Source organism: Eucyclogobius newberryi, unplaced genomic scaffold (assembly GCF_026437365.1).
Source record: "Eucyclogobius newberryi isolate DKJ021-1_F unplaced genomic scaffold, fEucNew1.0.hap1 SCAF_3, whole genome shotgun sequence".
NCBI classification, from domain to species: domain Eukaryota; kingdom Metazoa; phylum Chordata; class Actinopteri; order Gobiiformes; family Gobiidae; genus Eucyclogobius; species Eucyclogobius newberryi.
This window is the reverse complement of record NW_027315945.1, coordinates 7,089,703-7,114,621: the sequence shown is the minus strand read 5'-3', so window position 1 is coordinate 7,114,621 and position 24,919 is coordinate 7,089,703. Positions and strand designations below refer to the sequence as shown.

At 39.8% G+C, this 24,919-nt stretch overlaps 1 protein-coding gene across 2 annotated transcripts in view; it reads right to left on the bottom strand.

Annotated features, from left to right (window-relative positions):
- dgkb (diacylglycerol kinase, beta) overlaps positions 1 to 24,919 on the bottom strand; it is a 205,012-nt gene that overhangs the window by 150,258 nt on the left and 29,835 nt on the right. Inside the window, exons 3-5 of one of the 2 annotated variants that reach the window (XM_072460154.1) lie at positions 6,150 to 6,226; positions 5,333 to 5,353; positions 4,166 to 4,313 (exon numbers count right to left, since the gene is read on the bottom strand). In XM_072460154.1, coding sequence (XP_072316255.1) covers positions 4,166 to 4,313; positions 5,333 to 5,353; positions 6,150 to 6,226 — 246 coding nt within the window. The remainder of the gene's footprint in view (positions 1 to 4,165; positions 4,314 to 5,332; positions 5,354 to 6,149; positions 6,227 to 24,919) is intronic. The other variant, XM_072460155.1, reaches the window with a different exon arrangement.

The window sequence follows — 24,919 nt, the reverse complement described above, 5'->3', positions numbered from 1 at the left end:
CCTGAGCCGCTCTTAGCTCCGCCCCAGAGACCGCGCACGCGCACTAGAGACTAGGGTCGCTACAATATGAATAAAATAACTGTTATGTTGTGATGTAGCATTTATTTAGGTGGGTTAATGTGCAATATACATATTTATACATCTAAGTAAATACTAAGTCAAAGTAATATTGTTTAATTGCTGGATTCATTAATTGGAGCTTATATTTTGTAATAGTATTTGTATTCTACAGTTGTTAAATATGGTCTTGTGTTAAATGCTGTTAATATGATGTACTGTGTGTTGTGTAAAATATTTTCATATTCTATTTTTGATACTGCTAAGTTGATTGATTTATAGTGGTTCTAGTTGACTTTTATGCTAGTTTTTGAAGGTTTTTACATGACTTTGATGCCAATGGATCTGCAAAATAACATCATGTAAAACACATGAATGTGTGTTAGCTAGCTCGTAGCTTGTGATTTGTAAGTTGTGACTTCTGTTAATAAACTGAATAAACCAGATAAATTGAGTTTATTTCACTCTGCAGTTAAGCCTTGTGTTTGATAGTCGTCCTTGTTCAAGTGTCTTCAACTTAATTTAGCCAAGTAGCTTGTGTTATGCTGTTATAACATTATGCAAATATGGCATGAGTTCAGCCGGACTCATTAGGTCCGGACCTGAACCTAAACCTCTGGATTCGAATCCGGACTTGAACCTGAACGTGGGTTTAGGTATGCATCCCTAGTTAGGAGTAATAGAAATAAAGAAATAACAACCAACTGAAGAAGACTATAGTGGGTTGGGAAGGGGATGCATCCAGTTCTTTGATAGGATTGGTACCAGGAGATGGCTGGGCATCTTAGTTCAAAGGACCCTTCATTAGGAATGGATTGCTCAAGCCGAACCACCTCACACCACTCCCTGCTCCTTCATCTGAGCCCGGCCTGAATCAGAGCTAATCCCCTGGTTTAGGTCTGGGTTTGGATCTAGTCCCACTGTAGCAAATGCATCACTCTATCCATAGTTTGGAGTAGACAAACGGAGCCACAGTCATCCATTGGCACAGAGCGTAGAACAATGCTCAACAATTAGTTTAGACTTGGCACCAAACAGCCCCATTGTCACAAAAACAACGAAAAGAACACAAGGATCTGATAAATGAGGTACGATTAGAAGAGCTGGAGCAGTCACACTGCTGTTTACACTGTGCCAAAAAGTGCGAGACATATTTGATTAGCATCATTAGCATAATTTGTGGTATTTATCACTCATTACTTGACAGAGTAAAGAGTAAGGGGCAATTTCATCTACTGTAAGTCATTTGACAAGTCCATGTTTATCCTGAAATCATAGGCTGAATTTAGGCTTATACTGAAATTTTACGCTGATTCGCATCACCGTCTATAGCTCCATCTCCAGCTTAAAGGTCCCATAACATGCAAAATCGACTTTTCAGAGCTTTTAACCTTCTTAAATTGCTATTTGTGCTTCATATATGTACCCAGAGTGTTTTTTTTTTATTGATTCCCGCAGTTTTTAGCTATATTACAGACTATCTCCTTTCCGCGAATCTCCAAACTGACGGGCGGTGGGGCAAGACCGCGTCATAAGGGCAAGCACCGCATCATCATCATATATATATATATATATATATATATATATATATATATATATATATATATATATATAGATCTATAGCTATATCTGGATCTATAGCTATATCTGTTCTGCGCACGCTGTAGAATAAACACCAGATTTATTTAGTCTCAAAGTAGTGTTGATCTGAAGTTCTATCGTTTCTCACTCACTTGCGCGTAGCGGCGTATCGCGGAGCTGACAGCACACAGCTGTAGGGCACACACTACCTCACGGGTGGGCGGGGCACACACGCTCTCTGAGACTACGTCACGGGTTGGGCGGGGGAGCCAGATCGCTCTTCGCAAGGGTGGGGGCGAATATCAAACCAAGCCGTTTGCATTTCCGGGTTGGTGAGGGGGTCCAAGGTCTGGGTGATATTTCTTAACTATTATGTTAAGGGTGTTGTACAACCCTTATTATTATCAATTATACACTTAGGATAGACTACGAAACGTGAAAAAAAGCATGTTATGGCACCTTTAAGCCTCAAGTCATTCCATGTAAGAAATAAGCCTGAGTCTAACCAGAGCAATTTCAGGCCTGAGATTTAAGCAGTGCTTTGTGTGCGCTCTCTGTGAATCCAGGAAGGCCACATTCTTGAAAATGAACTCAAACATTTTCATGGTCTGACTACCTACACAAGAGAGGCCAAAGCCTAAGGCAGCTAGAACTGCATTACGAACCTGTGAGCCAGTGGATCTGACTACTCTACCAAAGTTTTATTGAAATGAGACTTCCTTGGCCTGACTTGACCCGGCTGGTCAAAAGACAACTCTGCATCACCACCGTGGACCATCTTTCTGTGTAAATATCTCATGTTACACAAGCTCAGGGGAGCCAAAATGTCTTGTTTTTCTAAAACAATGTCCAGACGACTACAACAGAAACTTTTTGTATAACGGAACACTCCTATATAATTGAGGGACCCCACCGACTTTAGTCAAATTAGAATAGATAGATACAAATAGATTTTAAGACCAGTGCTTTTGTAACACAGATGAACCAGTATCACTGGTATATCCAATATTATATTAAATAACCCTGCTGGTTAATGTTACTGTAACAATTTCATATTAATATGCATAAGAGACTCAATGAGGGTGACCTGAACATAGTCAAAACTGCAGTAAATCCTCTTTGCAATTCTTAAACCAAAAAACAGTTCTACTTTTAACATTTTGCAAACATCAAAATGTGATTTATCTTTCCTGTAATCACAAAGACAAAGTAAAACAGTCTGAGACCTCTGGCATACAGACATTTTACCTCATCAGCAAAATGTTAGCTGTTGTGAACATCAGACGTACCTCTTTATTTTGAGGATATTTTGAGAGCTAGGGCCTAGCTTTGGGGCTTGAGCCCCGCAGGTTTTTCCAAAAGTTCTAAAAATGCAATTTAACATCACTAAGTGGTTAGTTCAACAGGTGGAGCATTGGGTTGGGGCACTGGAGACCAGGCTTTGAATCATTAAGTGGCTTCACTTTAATCATGTTGTTCTTGTCATATTTAAATGTTGTTCTTGTCATATTTAAATGTTTTAAACGTGAAACGTGTCATTTGTGCAGAGCAGAGGGTCACTTTCCTCGGCACCGTTCCCATCTCTGATTGGATGCTTGTTCTCTTTTACCGTTTCATTGGTTATTTTTGTTGAAATGGTTTTTGATTGGCTGCATGTAGAAAGTATGCGGTGTTTACAGCAGACAGCACGTCATGCGATTTGACCATGGAGCTGACAAAAAGGCCTTTTCTACATCATTTAACTGAGGTTTTGCAAAAAGTGAAGGGCATAAATATGAGCAGATTGACTGGAAAAAAGGGGCATTCAGAACATGTGCTGAAAAGTTTATCTAACGTAGAATAGACAACAACAGCAGCACACAATCGTTCTAACGATGAATTAATTGTGGTTGTAGCAGTGGCTCAGAGGTTTTATTCATCTACAAAGCTAAAGCAGAGAAACTACAGAACAAACAGCTCATTGGAGCAAGTGTCTGCTTAAGGTAAGACTGACTTTTTCTTTCTACAAAAATTAAACAAAATCATATCAGAAGGAGCAGTGTAAAAAGCGCAAATGTCATTTATCATTTATCAGTCATAAAGTAAGAAACTGTTATGTTATAGCTACACATTGGTCTGGCTAGCTCAGTCGGTAGAGCATGAGACTCTGGACTCCAGGGCTGGAGTTCGAGCCACATTGGGAGTAAAGGTTTTTTCATGTTGGTTTTGTCACTTTGTTTTAAATCAGAACACCAAGATGTACAATTTCTTGAAAAAGTAAATGTAACTAAATGCTACCCCCTCTGCTGTTCTGTTCAACGTTTTTGGAGGGAGGAGCTCTCTCAGAAGGCAATAAGGCCATGGTCTTTCTTTGCCTTTGGAGGGTTTGTTAATGTACAGAAAATACAGTATTGTGGGCACTAAAACCACATAATATTGGCCGAATGAACCCCCTTCCTTTCTTTTTGGGCTAAGCTCCGGATGTTTAGAATGTCTGGCTCCGCCTCTGGCAGGGCCTACTGAATGTCTAAGATGTTGCTGTACTCACCGGGGAGCCGGTGCTTATCGGCGATGGAGGGGCTGGCTTTAGGTCCCTTGTCCCTGAATGAGAGGAATAGGTGCTGGCAGAAGTCCTCTGGCAGCTCGCTCTCCAGGAATGTCTGCATGAACACTCGGAAGCCCTCATAGTCGATCTCCTGCACAACCACACCACAGTCACACACGGTAGGGCCACATAAAAACTGAAAGGTTTCCTAAAGGTAAAGATGCAATTCTGTATCAAAAGTTTAATTTACAGTTTTTGTGCTTGTGGCTTTTGCATAGTTAAGCCTCAGAGTTTCAATTTCACATCACCACATAAAATGTATGCGTATAGAAGACAAGTATAACCTTTCCGTGCATACAAATCTGTGGCTTAACAAGTGACGTGAAGGTTTATGAACTTAGGTAAATGACTGAACGTTCTACATCACAACTTAGTGTATCTTGCCCCAAGCATTTTGTGCTCTGAAACCAATTAAAACTATATGAGTGAATATCCAGCATGAGCGATGCAAAACACTACTCTAATTGTGTTTTTGAAGTTGTAACCATCATAATAAGTAATGATCTGATTACTTTGTAAAACTAATCTGATTTCGGACTGATTACGCCTTCTAAAAGTAAGCTAAGAAAGGAATTATATTACAGAGTACTTTAAGCTATTTAAAGAGAAAATAAACAAATGTACCACTCTGGAACTAACTTCTAAAAATCATGAAATCTTCTCAGTTTAATAACTGTTGTTATATAATGGCTGTTATATAACCTGCAGCAGAGGCAACGCATAAACCAAGTTTTATTTGTTTTGTTCACATCTGATTTTGTCTGTATTTGTCAAAAAAAACTTACATTGCATATTTCCTGTGTATCTTTTTTACAGCTTTAAAGCACAGTTATATGGATTACATACATTTTTGTCGAGGAAAAATAAACCGGGGCAGGACCAAAAGTTACCAGGGCAAGTAACTCTAATTTAATTACTCAATTTTAAATTGAGTAATTGTTACTAAAATGTAATCTGATTATAGGACCAGTAATACCTTACTTTGTTCCTAGTTTCTCTAAGAACAATAATGCCAAAAACTGCTGCTCCTCTGCAGCTTTTCTTAGTTTGTGTGTCTGCAAAAATATTCTTACAGTGAACATGTGGACAGTTTGTATCACTGTGAGTTACCTGACTGAGGATCTCCTGCTTCTGTTACATGGAGCGAGGAAGAAAGAAACACAAAAACACTCTGTTAGCACAGTTCTATTCCTAAGTGCAGCAGCGAGGTCAGATGAGTGTTGAGATGATGTTTACATGCTTGAATTCAATTCATAAATCACTACAGCATGTCCTTGAGGGGCAATTCTTGCTGGTCTAATGAGCTTCACTTGGAATAATACATTTATTTTTGTGTCACAATAAATATGAAATGTGTTGGCTGGCACTGAGCCCCGTCAACATTGCACAAGAAAACGCATGGAAATTACAGGGTCCCTTGCCATGAAACAACTTTTGTATAAAACGTATTTTTCAAAATGACAAACAGTGAATATTACATTTTTTTCTCTAAATTAGAAATACATAACATTACTGGTAAATAAAAGAACAACAATATATCACGTCACACCCCTATGTTGCCATGACGTGTTGGCTCAACTAAATAATTGAATCTTAATTACATACATTAATTTTATGATTTAAACAGATTCGGTGTGATTCATGAATCATGTGTGATTAATAATTTCCTTTGAATTTACTATAAGCAGCTATATATTATATATATATATATATATATACATATATATATATATATATATATATATATATATATATATATATATATATGTATATAGAGAGAGAGAGAGAGAGAGAGAGAGAGAGAGAGAGAGAGAGAGAGAGAGAGAGAGAGAGAGAGAGAGAGAGAGAGGCTGCTTTGTAGTGTCAGAATCTTTATTAAAGACATTACACAGTCCAGAGTAAAACAGTGCAGCAGTGAACCACATACCTTCTCTGGGTTGTATAGGGCCAACACTCCGTCACCATAGAACTCCTGCAGTACATCCTTCAGCTTCTTGGTAGAGTCTAAAAGAACAGGACAATATTTTAGCTATCTTTATCTTTATATACAGGATTGTAAGACATTGTATAATTTGACCACATTTATTCAATTTAAGTATCATGGTTGAATTTGTACATGGGATGGTTTCTGTTTTGTGGTACATATAGTATCTGAGCTTTGCAAAAGAAAGGCCTCTCTTTCTGTGACAATGATATTTAATTTTAGCCAACAAAAGCACAGCTACAACACCACACTTTTCTATTGCAATTTACAATAGGCTACAACTTTATAGCAAAAGAATATAAAGTAAAATGTTATTATTTGCTACTAACCTGAAACTTGGTCTAGGCTCATTTTGTTTTTGTTCACTGCACGCTAAAAGCCACAGGTCCACCTGACTTACAGTGCATCCGGAAATGTTTTCCACATTTTGTTATGTTAGAGCCTTATTTATGAATGTATATATATATATATATATATATATATATATATATATATATATATATAGCATGCTTCACTGTAGGGATGGTATTGGCCAGGTGATGAGTGGTGCTTGATTTCCTCCAGACATGATGCTTGCTATTTAATCCAAAGAGTTCAATATTTGTTTCATCAGACAAGATGTTTGTTTCTTGTGGTCTGAGAGTCTTTTAGGAGCCTTTTTGCAAAGTCAATGCGGGCTGTCATGGGCCTTTTACTGAGGAGTGCCTTCCGTCTGGCCACTCTACTATACAGGCTTGATTGGTGGAGAGCTGCACATGGTTGTTCTTTTCTCCTCACACTCGAGTTCTGTCAGAGTGATCATAGGGTTCTTGGCCCTTCACCCTGATTGCTCAGTTTGGCCGGGCAGCCAACTCTGGGAAGGGTCTTGGGGAAAAAAAGTTTTTTACAGCTGATGGAAGCCACTGTGTTCACAAGAACCTTCAATGCTGCAAAAACATGTCCTTCTATAGGTCTGTGCCTTGGTAAAATCATGTCTCAGGGGTCTACAAACAATTTCTTGGATTTCATGGCTTAGTTTGTACTCCTCCTAGCACTGTTAACTCTGGGATCCTATATAGACAGGTGGATCCTTTTCCAAATAATGTTCAATGGACTGAATTTAAGTTTTAGTGGAAAAATGATTAATAGAACATTATTTCACATTGTCATTATGGGATATTGTTTGTAGAATTGTGAGGCAAATAATGTTTTCAATCCATTTTGGACTTTTGCTGTAACATAACAAAATGTGGAAAAAGGGAGTGAAAAGTGTGAATACTTTCCAAACGCACTGTATGCTAATGAAAAACTGACTGCTGGTTAGAGACCAATGCAAGAAGCTAGCAGGCTATAGTAAATTTGATCATAATTACCACTTAAAATATAATTACAATCAACAGACAACTCCATGGCAGCATGCTTAACACCAGAACATGTAAAGAAAGACAAATAAATAAAATACAAACTGGCCAACCAATAAGTGAAGCTAATGCATTGAGCTTGTCAAATCTTCTCAAAAACATATATTTATCTATATGAGATTTCATAAAGGAATGAAATACAATTCAAGCTAAACAAATATTGCATAGCATTTTGGCCATGATAAAAATGAAATAAAATAAATACAATATTCACATGATTATCTTAATCAGGCATGTGGGTACTCACACTTAACGTTAAATTAGTGTGTGTGTGTGTGTGTATTAATACATGTCTGCAGCTAAATAAATGTGTTTTTTCATACCATATATTTCGCTTTCAGCCCATTGTTGACTTTAGCGACTTTTTGTTTTTTGCACATTTATCAATTCTTTAATTCATTTAATAACATTATTAGTACAATTTGAAATATTATTTCTCAGTATTCACCTTATTCCTTCTTCCAGTTGTATTAGTTAACATAAGGCCGCCGACCTCGAGAGAATAAGTTCTAAACAGACTAAAAAGCCGTTTTCGGGCCGTCCAGGGAATCGGTGCATTGTTGACTTGTTGGTCATGTGAACATTGAATATTTTACAAAAATCAATCTACTTTATAGCATATTTAACTGTGAGACTTTCCCCTTTTTCTCCAGTTAAACCAATGGAGTTCCCACACGACAAGAAGTGCAATTACAATGGAAAAATCCATGTCAAAAAAAGGAAAACGTGGGCGGGGCGAAATAAAGTCAATAGGGTACATGATTATAGGCTCTTTTCACGGAACCAACTGGCTAGTTCTGGTTGCCTTAAAAATACTGAGCTTTACTTCCTGCTCTATCAATTCCCCATGGGGAATTAGCAGAGTCTCTCTAAAATTAATTCAATAATTAATGAACACAAAGCAGAGAGCGAGTTAAAGAGGTGGATAATCACAGACATCACGATGAGACCTTTACGATCCATGTACATACTACACCTGGGGAAATCTATGTTTATCAAAGTAAGTGTTTTTTTCTCTAAGCTAATGCTAACATCAACATTGTTAAAATAACACTGAACTAACTCCACTTTGCATTCTCTGTACATATATCAAGATTGTCTGTTTTTACATTTTAAGTTCACGTATGTTAGCCTTTGACTTTGAGACAAAAACACTTTTATAAACATGTAGGTTTCCTCCGGTGACATATTTACATCGTATGTAACATGTAACTAAGAACATGTTGCCAGTGAATATCCATCTGCAACTCGCTCTCTGATGTGAGATATTTCTCTTTCGATTCATTTGAGCGATATTCAGGTAATCCCCATAAAGAATGAATGGACTATATAAAACAAATAATAGCATACATGAAGCATTTAGTGTTTTCACACATGTTCCTGTGCTCCAGTTCGCTCTATATTAACAGTCCTGTTCACATCCCTGCTCATCGTTCACCTCAAACCGCTTTGTTTGAGATCTTCATTCATACAATTTCTAGATAGCAACACTACGTTTACTATAGTTAAAGGCCCTTGGGTCATTTTAGAAATATTTCTTAATATTTTTTGGTAGATGTTCATAATTTGCTTTATACATTATTTGTGCAGTCTAGGAGCTAATCAGGTCCTTGAAGTAATATTAACTGGGTGAATTCTACATATTGCTCTATTTGATAGTGGATATTGGTGGGATTGTTTTATAACCATTACCCCAGATCTCTGCACACAATGCTAAATAGTAAAAGTAAACCAGTGGAAAAAGTGAAGCCCTTTAACTTCCAACAGGTGTATATATTCAAAGATATGACAATATATAAATATATCAGAATCAGAATAGGGGTTTATTGCCATTTGTCGATAAACAAAATTTACAGACATAGGACCTTGTCCTGGTGATCGGTGCAACACAACATTGAACAATGAATACTGAACCGCATGATCTGTACATAATAAAATATAAAATATAAAGTTATGTGGTAGAGCAATAGGAAGTGGTGGTATGTACATAATAAAAACTAAAGTTAAGTAGTGCAATAGGAAGTGACTTAGGTGTTTAGGTAGTGTTCATGAGTTCAACGGCAGGGGGAAAGAAACTGTTCTTGTGATGGGAGGTCACAAGAACAGTATATGTATAGTTTTATATAATGTATATATATTATAATGTATATATATATTGTATGTATATATGTATATGTATGTATATATATATTTTCCATTCCAAATTTTAAATATACATAATTTTTTTAAGATTAAAGTCGAAGCCAAAAAAAAAAAAGTCATAATTTTGGCACATGTGAGTATGCTAGAGATCACTTGCATGACCAGCCAGTCCCTCCTACATTCTGTTCAAATGCAGAAGGTTCTGAAATCGGACCATTGAGGGGCGTCAAAAAAACTCTCCAAGCATTGACCGGTCCAACCACAGTGGGTAATTTGTCACATGTCTCTCAAATGCGGAAGACATCTCTCAAATATTTTCGGAACATTCAGAACAAAATGTACAACTTCATTTACCTCAGATTTACAGAGTTTAGTCCGTCGCTTGTTGACTCAGCAGAAGTCAGCAACGTTTCTCAGTCTGTGTTATTTTTCTTTTTTCTTCGCCACCATGTTTGTTTAGACACAAACGGACAATGCCAAAACTTCTTTGTAAATAATTTTCAAAGCGCGTGGTCTTGGCTGGAGTTTAGCAGCACCTCTCCACTGTTACGCATCCTTCACAAACTGTTGGATCATGTATGTAGGTATGCAGATGTCCTCCCCCTGTTGCCATGGTGACAGGAATGCAGGCTAGGTGTTATCTACTGCCCGTGTGGAGTTTTACGCCCCTCAAAAGAAAGAGGACGTGATAGCGACAACAGAGACGCTCTGAACTTTGAAAATGACTTTTCATCAAATGACTCCTTTTGGATTACAGAGAGTAATGATCTCTCCAAGACAAACGCTAAAACGCTGAAAGACTATGCGGTTTTAGTGGTTTTTAACAGACAATCATCAGATTGCAAAAATGTGTCCACCAGATGACTTTACATGTACATACTGTGTAATCGTGTTTTACATGTCATGTTAACTGTTTCATAACTTGTTTTGTGGACAATTTTACCTTTACGTGTAACTCTTGTGGCCTAAAGCCAGATCTCGTTCCCTTATCAGCTCTGACCCCAGCGTGCATGCTGATTGGCTGAAGCCACGGCGCCAAAACCCCCGCGGGGAAAGACAAAAGGAAAGAGCAGGGAGTTACAGGCCAGTACCATCCGAGCTCCAGAGCGAGTTCCATCCGAGTTTCTTTCGAAGCTCGACCCTCCATCCAGGGTCCCACCAGCAAGGTCCATGAGGCTTAACTAGGCGCGGGCCTAGTTAGCGTGAGCGATGCTACGCTACGGGACAAAGACTTTTCCAAGAGAAGCTAATGTTCCCTCCCGGAACTAAGAAACCTGTGCCCGTTTTTAAAAACGTGATTGATGCTGCATCACGCAAAATCAAGCAAGGACCTTTTGCAACTTTTTCAAGTCCACAGTCTTTTAGACCAGCCACATCGGTGGAGCAGCACGACGGCCTTTTCATTCGGGAACGCCTCAGAGCCAAGGAGAACGCCTCAGAGCCAAGTAGAACGCCTCAGAGCCAAGGAAAACGCAGATCGCAGAACCGATCCAGTCCTTCTTTGGCCAGACAACGTCAGAGCCGAGCTCCAGAGCAGGCCCTTAGACCCCACGCAGGCCCTTGGACTCCACGCAGGCCCTTGGACTCCACGCAGGCCCTTGGACTCCACGCAGGCCCGTGGACCCCAAGCAGGCCCTTGGACTCCACGCAGGCCCTTGGACCCCAAGCAGGCCCTTGGACCCCCCGCAGGCCCGTCTCCTCAGGATCACAGCTTCTGGTTCCGTTCGTATGAATGCACCTCACAGGCTGGCTGAATTTCATCTTAGACTTAACTCTAACACACACCTAGATAGATCTAAAACCATCATGTGTGTTTTCCATCTGTTATCGACTAATTTGCATATTCCTAATTCATATTTATCTGTTTAATTATTTGGTCATTAAATCTTCATAACCCACATTTGGTAAAGTGTTCTTTCATTTCCAGAAAAGGGGTCAATGTCTCAAACCTTTAGATCAACGAACAAATTAATTTCTAATTAATTCATTAATCTAGATATCTGAGTTGTTAAATTGCCGATTATCCGGCTGGTGCCCCATTCTACTCTTAAAAATATGATTCAAACTTACCCACACTTAGGCAGTGTGTCATGTTTGAATTCTTGAACAATTCTTTAATCAATATCAAACCTGAATGCCCCCCTTGCTTCACAAGTGGGTGGACATTCATAACCTTACAGTACTTGTACTAGTATGTTACCCTACATGTACATTTTCTCCAAGTTGATATGTTACAACTTTATTCTTGCAATGGCTGCATGTTTTATTTTCAATTGCCCTTATACTCCACCGTACTCAATGAAATTCACAATTAGACAAATATGGCCAATGCTGCAATTGGTTGGATTAAAACTAATGTGAAAAGCTGCTGTAGTTTAGAGCTCTGAAATGCATGGGATTGTTGAATTAGTTATGCAGTTCATGTTTCAATCTTGTCCTGAATTTTAATTCTGAATGCGTTCAAAATGTGAACTTTCAACAGAATTATACAATTAAAACATATATCGCAAATCTAATCGTAATTGCAATGCTTGTCAGAAATATTGCTTTAGATATTTTGTGCAATAACATGGAAGATCTGGATCTAGATGGATAGCTTGATGGATAGATAGCTCTACAGATGAAAGCCCTGCGTTATCTCACAAAAGTAATGTTTCTAAATTGATATGAAATAGGTTATTTGTTGAAAACACAAAAATATCTCCGTATAAGATATTTAACTACTGGAGCGAACTTCTGCAAATATGTTCTGAAAAACCTCTCAATGTTCAAGGATTTTTAAGATCAAAATGTTTTACTCAGAAGAAGATTAAATATTCCTAAATTGATCTGGCATGCTTCCTAGCACACAACTGTAACATCATTGTAAAATCATCATAAGTAGCAAAGAGGAAAGTAGTGATTATGGAAACACTGTGATCAAAAAACACAAAATCTTCAATCCTCCCACCTGTTCTTGCATGTCTTTTATTCCTACGCAGCAGTCCCCATGCAACTCTTGCGTGAGCTTTTATGCAAAAGCCATGAAGCAGTGTGGAAAAGTCTTCAGTGGTGGACGTGAGGCCGTGGGGGGGAACAGGCTAAGCTCCATACCATTTGGAACAACAAAAAACGTTTAAGACAAGCCGCAGCATCACAATAACATCTAATAAGGAAGTTCAGGTTGCACCAATGAGTTAAGGCTTCTTAGGCTGAGCAAAAAAAATTGTCTGTTTGCCGTAACCCGACCGACCCGGTATAAAACTAGCTGACTGAAAAAAAAAAAAAGCAGCATTTTTTCAAAATGACGCCTATTTCTTTTATTTTTCGTATATTTTGCAGACTCACTGACCGTTCTTTTCAGCGCCGTGTTCAGCGCCGTGTTGAATAATTTATGGCGCTGGACAACTTATCTTTCATCCCATGGGGCATATAACGCCCCATGGGCCATGCAGGAGTGAACCTATATTTCCTTTTTTTTGGTTGATTTGCCTCTGTCGGCGCCACTGGTGTTGCCACCGCTCACGTCGTTCTGCATCATGGTATCGATTTCATAATAAATTTGACCTGCGCTTTGCATTCTGGGACATAAACACGCCCAGCAGCTTAATCACAACAAACATGTCCCCCGCATTTTCCCCCGCTCGCCTTCGCTACCAAAATAAAGGATAACGGCGTTGATTGAAATATCTTAAAATCTGGAGATTTAGTCTCCAGATCGGGTTGATCGAGACGTTTTCCGTCATTGACTGTTGAAGCCTGACCCCTGGTGGTCACTTGCGAGTCAAAAAATGGCAACGATTTTGATTTTTTTTTGGCCTTCAAAGTAAAAAAAATAAGAATTTACCTACCGACCGACAAACTTGAAAAATATTGGGTCGGGTTACAGCAAACATACAATTTATTTGGAGCAGCCTTATTAGAAAGCTATTACAGTACTAGAAGTCCAGTTCTCAGATATGGGATCTCCAACTGGCCTGCTGGTCAAATCAAAAACACAAATCGTACATCTGGTTATGACATCAGGAAAGTGTAGCCAGACCAGGAGAATCCTCTATGACCCTACACATGCGTGGTCAATCTATTTATGTCTCGGGTAAGGGAAGTCTGGAAGTCTCTGCTTAGACTGCTTCCCCCAGATTCCGGCTGTTCATAATGGGGTTTTGAATCCCTGGAGAGGTAGACGCCCAGAGAATTCTGATGCTAATCAGGTATTCAATGACAAGGGAGCGTAAACCAGGTTACAATAGGAGGTTGATAGCCCATTACAGGACTGATAGGAAACAAAGACTCCCTTTATCAGGAGGTCCCGCCTGGTGGGCAGGTCCAACTCAGAGTAGGATAAATATTGAGTAGGATAAATCTGCGAATCGAGTTCCCAGACTCGATTCGCAGATTGACAATAACTCTTGGATGAGATTCAAAACATTTAGTTTTTTCCTAAAAACTGAACATTTTTCTACAATTAAGCACTCCTGGACGAATGAGCAATTACACCGAAATATTCTTTGGCTGGTTTTTAAATGTATGTGGTTGCAAAATACTAGGAACTGTGCAAATGCAATTGTATAACTGGAGGAGAATAGCAATAACACCAAACATATTTGGATTAAAGAGACACAAAATAGGTAATAGGTAATAGGCTACGATAAATCATCTCTGGGTGTTAATGGTTTGTGACTATGAACCGTGGCTTGGAAATTGATTATCCTTATGTTCCACAACAGGACAAAGACAAGAAGAGAGTGTGAGGCAGGACATATGCTGCATTCATGTGATCTCAGCTCAAACACAAACTCAGGTCGGAATTTCAACTCGGAAACGTGTTCCCTCATTGGACCAGGCAACGCTACATTATAAACCATATTTCCATATTTCCAATATTTATATAAAAAACGCATATATTCGCGAATAGGTGAAATCAGAAGGTACTTTAGTAAGAATGAGGAGCTGTAGGTAGGTGTCGACAGGTGCTCATGGAGGACCAAGGCCAAATGACGTTTCGACATGCAGTGTCTTCTTCTGGGCCAGTGTGTCAAAATGTGTAGGCTCAGACCTCCATGACTGCATTTTTGCACATATACTTGTTCTTTTAGGATTGCAAGTAATTTTCTTTCTGTCTGAAAATTAATGTAGTTTATAAATGCATGAATACATACTTAATGATTTCCCTCCCCCCTTTTCATGCAAAAAATAGGCTTTTATGTATAAAAGTATTTATTTATGAATGTGATCATTTTATTCATTTACAATTTTATGTATCCCTATATTGTTCATTGTATTATGTTTCACCGAATCACCAAAGCAAGTTCCTTTGTTGGTGATTTCTGTTCATTTACAATGGCAATAAACCTTTTCTGATTCTGATGTATTATTATTTTCTTCAAGCGTAAATGTAGAATGTAGAATAATAGAATTATTTATTAATAGTAAAGTCATTTTTAGTCCTCCATACATCATAAGGCACTCTCCCACTTGTCGTAAATCAAGCTAATCTTAGTCCTGATGTGGACTTGGGCTGGTCCTGTTCTAGTTATTATTTAGTCCAGGAGTTTTGTTTTTTTGGGGGGTTTATTACAAACTGGTCTTAATCTTGGGATTCTGATTAACGTTGTTTTCACTGGTTCACTTTGGAGCTGATCAGTTTGGTCCTAAAGTGTTTCCCTTGTGTTAAGTGAATCATACTAAGGAAGCGATATGATTGGATAAGTGCAAACAGAGACTCGGACAAAAAACAAGACAGCAAAACCCAGATATAAACAGAAATTATAAATTCCAAGGCTTGACAGTTAAAGGTCAAGCTTGTGAAGATAGGTGTCTGTCAACAAGTGTAGATATTTGGTTACAGTAGTTTTACTTGTGAGCAGTGCTCGTTTATTTGATTATTTTATTGTTACAGACTCGTAGTCCTAATTTAAATAACAACACACCAGCCCAGATTGAAATCCAAGATGGCGCCTGTGTTTGGCCACACCACTGCTCAACGCCTGCTATGCCGCTTATTAGTGATGATCATTACAACTTATGCAGTCTTATCAGCCCAGACATTAGTCTGTTGTGTTTCTGCTGTACGGGTTTACAACCGTGGCTCACTTTTCCATTTTCACTTTTCCTCACTTGTCCGTTCAATTGCCAATAAAGCCTTTTCCTTGAATGAACTTTTCACAAGACAAAACCTTGATTCCATGTGTCTTACTGAGACATGGCAGAGAGAGAGAGAGAGAGAGTTTATTTCTTTAAATTAGCCCAGCTGGCTGCTCTGTTTCTGCGATGCCCCACCCAGGTCGACACGGAGGAGGTCTTGCAGTTGTTTTCCAGGACCATCACACATGCAAAGTCATAAACTCACAAACGTTCACTTCTTTTGAATCTCAGCTGATCAAGGTTGGTTCTTCAAGTTCATTTTACTGTGTTTTAGTCTACCGGCCCCCTGGTCTTGCTGCTGTCTTTTTAAAGGATTTTAGTGACTTTTTTATCTTCTATTATAAAGCTGGAAAATGTTTTAATACTTGGGGATTTCAACATCTGGGTCGACGGCTCATTATGCCCTGGAAAGGATCTTTTAACTTTGACTGAAACATTTAATTTTGAGCCGCATGTCTCTGGTCCCACTCACCAACAGGGACACACTTTAGACCTGGTGTTTTCACTTGGCCTGAGTGTTGCTAACCTCTGTGTCAAGGATGTCCATATGAGTGATCATAGCTGTGTTTTATTTGAATTGAACTTTTCTCCTGAGCCTGTGCCCTCAAACATAAGGTCTCAGAGGCACATTATCACTGCAAATACGGCTGTCCAATTTTCTGCTATGTTTGATCCTCACTTTTTTATTAATTGTTTTGATGTGGACAGCTTAATTCATTCAATTAGCAGCCAATGTTTATCCATTTTAGATCAGGTGGCACCTGTGAAATCCTCCTTGTCCTTGGATAAATGAAGGTATCCTAAATCTTAAGAGACTATGTCGGAAAACTGAGCGTCTGTGGAAAACCTCTGATCTTGAGGTCCATAGGTTACACCTCAGAGATCTTGTGTCATCTTACAATGAAATGATGGAAAGTTCCAGATCTGATTACTTCTGCCAGCTAACAAGAAAAAACCCAAAGTGTTGTTTGACACTATAAATTCTATTGTATGTCCTACAGCTGCAATTACACCTGTTTCCTGCAAAAATGACCGCAATTAATTCCTCAGGTTCTTCACCGATAAGATCAAGATGATCAAAGACCAAATTGCACTCCTTTTCTGTGATAACCCTGTTTCTCTGGAGTCTGTTTCCCAAAATTGGTCTTCTTTTAAGCGTGTCACTCTAGGGGACATCTCAGCTCTGGTGACCAAGATGAAACCCTCCTCTTGTACATCAGATGCCCTTCCCTGCAGGCTCTTCCTTAAAGTGTTTGATGTTATTGGCCCCTGGCTTACCAAAATGATAAATCTCTCTCTTTCTACCGGTGTGTTTCCTGGTCCATTTAAACATGCCATAGTAGAGCCATTACTGAAAAAGACAAACTTGGACCCGACAGACCCAAAAAGTTTCAGACCAATTTCAAAGCTCTCTTTCATGTCCAAGATCCTTGAGAAGGTGGTCTCTGAACAATTGGCAGATTTCCTTGATCAGTCTAACATTCACAACACTTTTCAATCTGGTTTCCGCAAACATCATTCTACGGAAACCGCTTTTGCTTCCTTCTTCCGAAGAGTGCACACGCTTGCTATCGCTGCTTTCCTTATTTATTTTGCTTTTTAATCCGTTTTTGTCATCCAAACATTTTTGCTTTAGACTTTTTCAAGTAAACCAAGGATTTTAAGAACATTTTTCCAGTTTTAACGACAAATCTGACACCAGCGACATGTCCGAGAGAAGAAGGGAGAAAGACTGTGAACGCTGTCGGAAATATCAACAAGAAATTAATGAGCTGAAAACACGGATATTTGTTTTGGAATCTGAAAAAGTTCTTCACGATACCATTCCTGTGTCAACCGGTGGTAAGAAGAGCACACTTATTACAAGAAAAACTGCTACTTTCAACCTAAATCGCAGTGACTCTGTGTCGTTTCCAAAACTGTCTAAAAAACAGAAAGACCAGGCTGTTTCTTGGAACAAACTTGGAGCAAAGCCTAAACGATACAAAGATAACGTGAAGTCACCTAAAATACAGCTCACAAACAGATTTTTACCACTTTCAGAGATGGAATTAAATGAAAAAAGGAAAGCTGACATGGCCAAAATACAGCAAGGAGGAACTGTGCCAAAAGCCAAGGTCACACAGATTGTTTTGATTGGAGATGTGGCGATAAGTCGCGTGACGCATGAAAAGATAAACACACATTCTTTTCCAAGCGTCACTGTTTCTGAGATAACGTCACTCCTTCCAAATATTATGGCTAAGCATGGAGGAGCTAAACAGCTGATTGTGCACGTGGGTGCAGTGGACATGCGGCGGGAACAGACTGAAGTTTTGAAAAAAGACTTGTGAAGTTATTCGACGTGCTTGATAAAATGGAAATCAAAACATTCATAAGTGGACCTCTTCCAAACATCGACAGGAGGATAAACAAGTTTAGCCGGCTTCTTCAGCTGAACACATGGCTGTCCAAAGAGTGTGCCCCGAGAGGACTACATTACATTGAGAACTTCTATCTATTCTGGAAACGAGAGGACCTGTTTAAGAGAAATGGCCCCCACCTATGCAGAGGTGGAGTGAGGGTGCTGACAGAGAACCTGCTCCACACTCTGAGGCATTGGACTGGGCCTGGACAGGGTCCTGAGCAGATAGTTAGAGAAGAGAAGAATGAGAGAGGAATTCCTGCTCTATCAGCCAGAGACCGAGCCAATGTTTCAACATCAAAAGCACCACAACCTCAGCCTCCACCAAAGGCCCAACAACATCCCTGTCATCGCCCCTGCCTTCACACCAGTCCTGGGTTCCCCCTGCAACATATACTCCCACTAAAGATTCATCATTCTCCTTCTCATCTCCATCCTTACCCATGGGCCTTCCCAGCCATTTTGAAAGTCTGATCAAATCAGGCATTAAGATAGCTACACTGACGCCCAATATAGCAAGATCAAGGGCTATGTCAATATTTATCAACTCTTTCCTGCACAAGCCGACTACACCAACAAAAGCCCCACCACCCATCCCCCCTCGCCTCTCACCCCGAAACTCTCCTCGGCTACAAAAGCCCCAACACACATCCAACCTCGCCTTTCACCTGGTATCTCCCATAGCTAGGATGCACTGGGTCTCAGCGTTGCCGGGACTTATTGTCATATTAAAGATCAAACCAATCTGGGGCCCTATGTAAAAAGAGCCCCCCCTAGTGCTATTTCTGTAGTCACATCACACAGATGGAAAAACAAAATGCAAGTCAGGCCCAATCTGAGAAATGTGATTCATATTCCCTGTGAAAAGATAAAGCCCAGTCTCACTGAAACTAGTCTGAAACTTGCTGTGCTAAAGGTCAGATCCTCATGTAACAAATCACTCTTAATTAATAATTTTATTTCTTCCTATAATCTTGATTTTATGTTTTTAACTGAAACATGGCTTGACAAAAACACAGGAAATGTAGTTCTGATAGAATCTGCTCCACCCAACTTTAAGTTTGAATCTGAAACACGAGAAAACAAAAAAGGGGGTGGAGTCTGTGCTGTCTTTAGAGATGAAATAATCACCAGCAGGTTTTCTTTTGGGGTGTTTTCATCATTTGAGTATGTATCCTTTAAAATGGAGCTAAAACGGTCTCCATCCATTCTCTTCATTGTTTTATACAAGCCTCCCCAGCACTGCCAAAGTTTTATTGATGATTTTACTGAGATGCTTTCAGTCGTATGCACAGACTTTGATGGTTTGGTCATTACAGGTGATTTCAATGTGCATGTTGATAATATTTGTGACAGAAACGCTAAAGAGCTGTCCTTGAAACCTTCAGTCTTACTCAGCATGTGAAAGGCCCCACCCACAGCAAAGGACACACTCTAGATCTCATAATTACAAAGGGGGTAAATATTTCAAATGTTAATGTGATCGATGCTGCTCTGTCTGATCATTTCTGTGTCTTCTTTGACCTGTCTGTTTCTCCCAAACCACCGGTTGGTCCTGCAGTTGTTCAGAGGAGACACATAAATGATGGCACAGGTGCACTGTTTATGGAAATGATAAACTTTGAAAATGTCTGATGTTCTAATGCAAATGATTTGTTGAACTCTGTTACATCTAGTGTTTTGAATGTTCTGGACACCATCGCCCCTATGAAGGCTAAAATGATTAAAAATGAGCAGAAGGCGCAATGGAGAAATGATGATTCGGTCAGGGCACAGAAAAGGGAGTGCCGCAGGGCCGAACGTAAATGGCGCAAGTCAAAGCTCCAGGTTCAAAAAGAGATTTACAAAGAGAAGCTGAACATGTACAACCTAATCTTGTGTAGAACTAGGAAAAGATATTTCTCTGAAATGATTGGAAGCTGCAGTAACAACTCGCGTGTCCTGTTAGCCACAGTAAACAGATTAACAAACCCTCCAGCTCAGCTGCCGTTAGAACTCATTTCCACATCCAAGTGTAATGAGTTTGCATTATTCTTTAATGACAAAGTTCAGGGCATTAAAAATGCTATAAATTCCACAATGCAAATTACCCTAAAACCACCAAGACAGCTAACTCACTTTGCACCAGTAACTGACAAAACTGTCCATGAGATCATCACCAGTCTGAGTTCATCTACATGCTGCCTCCATGTGTTACCCACCAGATTTCTAAAGTCTGTGCTGAACAGTTTGTTAGCACCACTCACTCACATAGTTAACATGTCGCTTCAATCTGGAACATTCCCAATGTCTTTGAAAACTGCGGTCATAGAGCCTCTCCTAAAGATGAGCAGTCTTGATGCCGCAGTACTGAGTCATTATCGGCCCATCTCTAATCTGCCATTTTGGGGCAAAGTCCTTCAAAAGTTGTTTACCAACAGCTCACAGATTTCCTCTTAACCTGTTACCACCCACCTATTTTCGCCCTGTGCACAATGGTTGGACATACCCAAATGGCATTGCTTATTAAAAGAGGATCTTATGTTCCACATGCAAGTGTGATGCATAATTAGAAAGCTTAGGCCTTCTAGTTTCTGCAGATGTGCACATGAACACTGTCAGGGCTTCAGAACTTACACTACAGAGGCCCAAACATAAACAAAACATCTTTTTTTAGTCTCGCCTGAATATTGTCAATTTGTAATGGTCCTGAGCATGACATATTTCATTGTGTGCATATGCTGTTCACTGTACATTATATTTATCTTGTTGACAACAACTGTGTAAAGTTTCAGATCTCTAGGAACAGGCATTTTGGTGCTGTTGACCTTTTTGTATCAAAAAGTATATTCGGAACAAGTGATCCAAATATGTGCCAACTGTGCCAAACTGTTTTATTACAATTTTAGCACCTCTATGATCATAAAACATACATTTTGATGTTTTGTAGGCCACTAATAGCAATTATAACCGTTAAAAAAAATATATGTGAAAATGTGTAAATATGAGTTTACCCATGAATTTCCCATATAGAGGTTAAAAAAAAAAAAAAAAAAATTATAATATTTTTATTTTATTTTTGTATTGGTATAATAATACATATATCTAACAAAATGCACGTCCAAAAGGCTAATAAACTCAGAAAACGTTATGCGCAAAATCCTGCCGAGAAATCTGGCTCTTTACAGCCTTCCCGGAGCCTTACGCACGAGAACAGGGAGAATTCTGTGTAAATAAACCCTTTGTCCCGCCTATCAGGAAAAAGGTCTCCTGATTGGCTAGAATAATATGTCACTCAAAGTCTCCTGCGTGCCTGTTAGCAGAAGCTAAGGGCTAAAAACAAAGATGGACACGGGCTTCGGAAGCGCCGAATTTTTTTCCTCCGGAGGCTGTAGCAAACAAACCCGGTGACAGAAAAATTCGTGGATGGTCTCATTCTGTAGGTAACAGTCTAAGGAAGAGATCGATGTCAAACACTATCGTATAAGTCAAACAGGTCATTTGTTATGGACGGAGAAATGCGGCGGACAAGCGCATTCTCGTCCGGCGAGAAACAAAGAAAACTTTGTTTACTTGACAATATCTCGAAATCGGATAACTTCAGGAAAAATACAAGTGGATATTGTTTTTCAATGATTCCTTACGGACAGACTGAGTACAAGGATGTACAGAATTAAAGCCGTTTCGTCCGTCATAAACAGCAAACAGGTAAGACATGCGTTTGTAAAAGTTGAGACTTTCTCACAAACTATTGGCAATTGCTTCTTGGGGCATATTATTCAATGTAAATCAATGACATATTCGTTTTGTTGAGAAAATAAGCTTTAAAATGATGTATGGCTTGCTGGTATTGACCACGGAAATAAAAGTGATGATGTAAGAGAATATTTGAGATATAGAAAATGTTTGCCGGCGGACAGGTGGGTGGTAACAGGTTTAATAAACAACTCATTTGATGTTTTTCAGTCAGGTTTTAGACCTCATCACAGCACTGAGACTGCTCTTGTCAAGGTGACAAATGACATCCACCTGAACACTGACACAGGCAAAGCCTCAGTCTTAATTCTGTTAGATCTGAGTGCTGCTTTTGACAATGTCGATCATGGGATCCTCTTACAGAGACTTGAGGACTGGGTGGGCATCACTGGCACTGCCCTAAACTGGTTAAGGTCCAATCTGGAAGACAGGAAGTACTTTGTTGAAATTGGTAGCTGTGTCTCAGACCACATGACCCTGACCTGTGGAGTGCCCCAAGGGTCAGTCATGGGTCCCCTTCTGTTCAACCTCTACATGCTGACGTTAGGTCAGTTGATACGCAGTGAAAATGTGTCCTATCACAATTATGCAGACGACACTCCCCAGATAGCAAGCTAATGTGGCCCATATCTGGCCAAGATATGGCATTTGTGGCATTAGTCCGGCCCGAAGAAACAATTGTTAACCAGAAGTGGGCCTTATATAGCATAACCAAATTTGGCCCAAATTTGGCAAAATACTTATGGACCACTATATGGCAAAGATGTGGCACTTCCATCATTGGTTTCTTTGGGTAAACCAGAGGTCAGCCTAATGTGGTCCACGTGCACTTTGTTAAATATGGCCCAGATTTGGCAAAATGCATGTGGGCCACTATATGGCAAAGATGTGGCACTTCCATCATGGGTAAACCGGACATGAGCCTAATGTGGTCCACATGTACTTTGTTAAATATGGCCCAGATTTGGCAAAATGCATGTGGGCCACTATATGGCAAAGATGTGGCACTTCCATCCGTCTGTCTGTAATTCTGACTTATAACACGGCTAGTTCTATATTTTATACAGACTCAAACCAAGTTTGCACCACATGGACACAACCATTGGTCATTATTCTGTTTACTTGACCCTATAAAATAATAATTCACTACTTAATGTGAATTTTATTATATATATTTTAAAAAGCTTTACTTTCCCCATCACTGTTTTAGCTGCAGTACCACTAACTATCACCCTTACAAAATAAGGGCATCATTTGTATATCCCTTGAATATACAGATTTAGGTTGGTTGTTTGTACAGTTTGCCAAGCCTGGTTGGAACATGGGACAAAACTTCATAATACAATTTACCATAGTTGGTTCTGAACTACTATGCAATTTAATATTAAAATTATCTTTAAAAGAAATAATAAAGAAATAAAAAAGCCCGGGCAGCAGATGTAGCTGCGTCACTACGTCACTATGTCACTACGTAGTGCGTCAGTGCAGAAAGAGTGCGGTGGCAAAGGTGGTTAGCGCTCTTGCCTCCCAAGAAGGAGATCATGGGTTTGATTCCCGGACCAGACCATCATCATATGATCTCTCTGGGTGGAGTCTGCATGTTCTCCCTGTGTTACTGTGGGTTCTCTTCGGGTTCTCTGGCTTCCTCCCACCGTCCAGAGACATGCATGTGTTAGGTAAACATTGGTGACTCTAAATTGGCCCTAGTGAATGGCTGTCTGTCATGTCTATGTCTATGTGTTGGCCCTGCGACGAGTTGGCCACTGTCCAGGATGTACCCCGCCTAAGGCCCGAAGTCACTGGGATAGGCCGCGACCCCGAAAGGGAACAAGCGGTAGAAATGGGTTAGAAATGGATGTTATATCTAGTTACCTTTACCACATTCCAAATGGGGTCATTGTACTGTAATTCAGTGGACCACATTTGGCCCAGATGTATACCACGCAAAGAGCCACAAGTGAGCCACAAGCTTTTTGAATGGTCCAAATCTGGGCCAGATGGGGTCAGTGCACTGTAATTCAGTGGACCACATGTGGCCCAGATGTAGGACAAGCAGAAAGCCACATCCGTGCCATAAGTGGACCAGATCTGACCACATGTATAGGTGGGCCAGCTTTGGAACACATTCGGATGTTCAGGGCCACTTCTGGTTAACAGTTGGCGTTGGTTTGGTTCACATGTGGGCTTTATATGGTAACCGAATGCGGACCGCATTAGTGCCTTACATCCAAACGGTATGTCAGCCGCATCAAAGTGTTGGATCAGGGCCAGATGTGGCCCAATGAAAGTATGCTACAGCTGGGCCAATAGTGAAAACACATTTGTACCAAAGGTGGGCCAGTTCTGGTAAACAAATGTGGACCGCATTAGTGCCGTACATCCATACGGTATGTGGGCCAAATCATAGTGTACGATGTGGGCCTCAACTGGGCCACAACAATTTTGCTATCTGGGTCAGATCTATGTTTCACTGTCAGCAGGTGACTATGGACCAGTGGATTCACTCTGTCACTGCATCCAACAGATCAGTTTGTGGATGCAAAACAACTTTCTCCAGGTGAACTCAGACAAGACTGAAATAATTGTTTTTGGCTCACAGAAACAAAAAGAAAGTGTTAGCGGTCACCTCCAGAGTCTCGCTCTAAAACCTACAAACCAAGTTAGAAATCTGGGAGTAATAATGGACTCAGACTTGAATTTTAACAGCCACGTCAAATCAATAACATCAGCAGCTTTTTACAATCTAAAAAATATTGCCAAAATCAAAACTATATTTAGAGAGACTTATCCATGCGTTTGTCTCCAGTAGATTAGACTACTGTAACGGCCTGCTCACTGGCCTCTCCAAACGAGTTGTAAAACAGCTGCAGTACATCCAGAACGCTGCTGCTCGGGTACTGACTAGAACC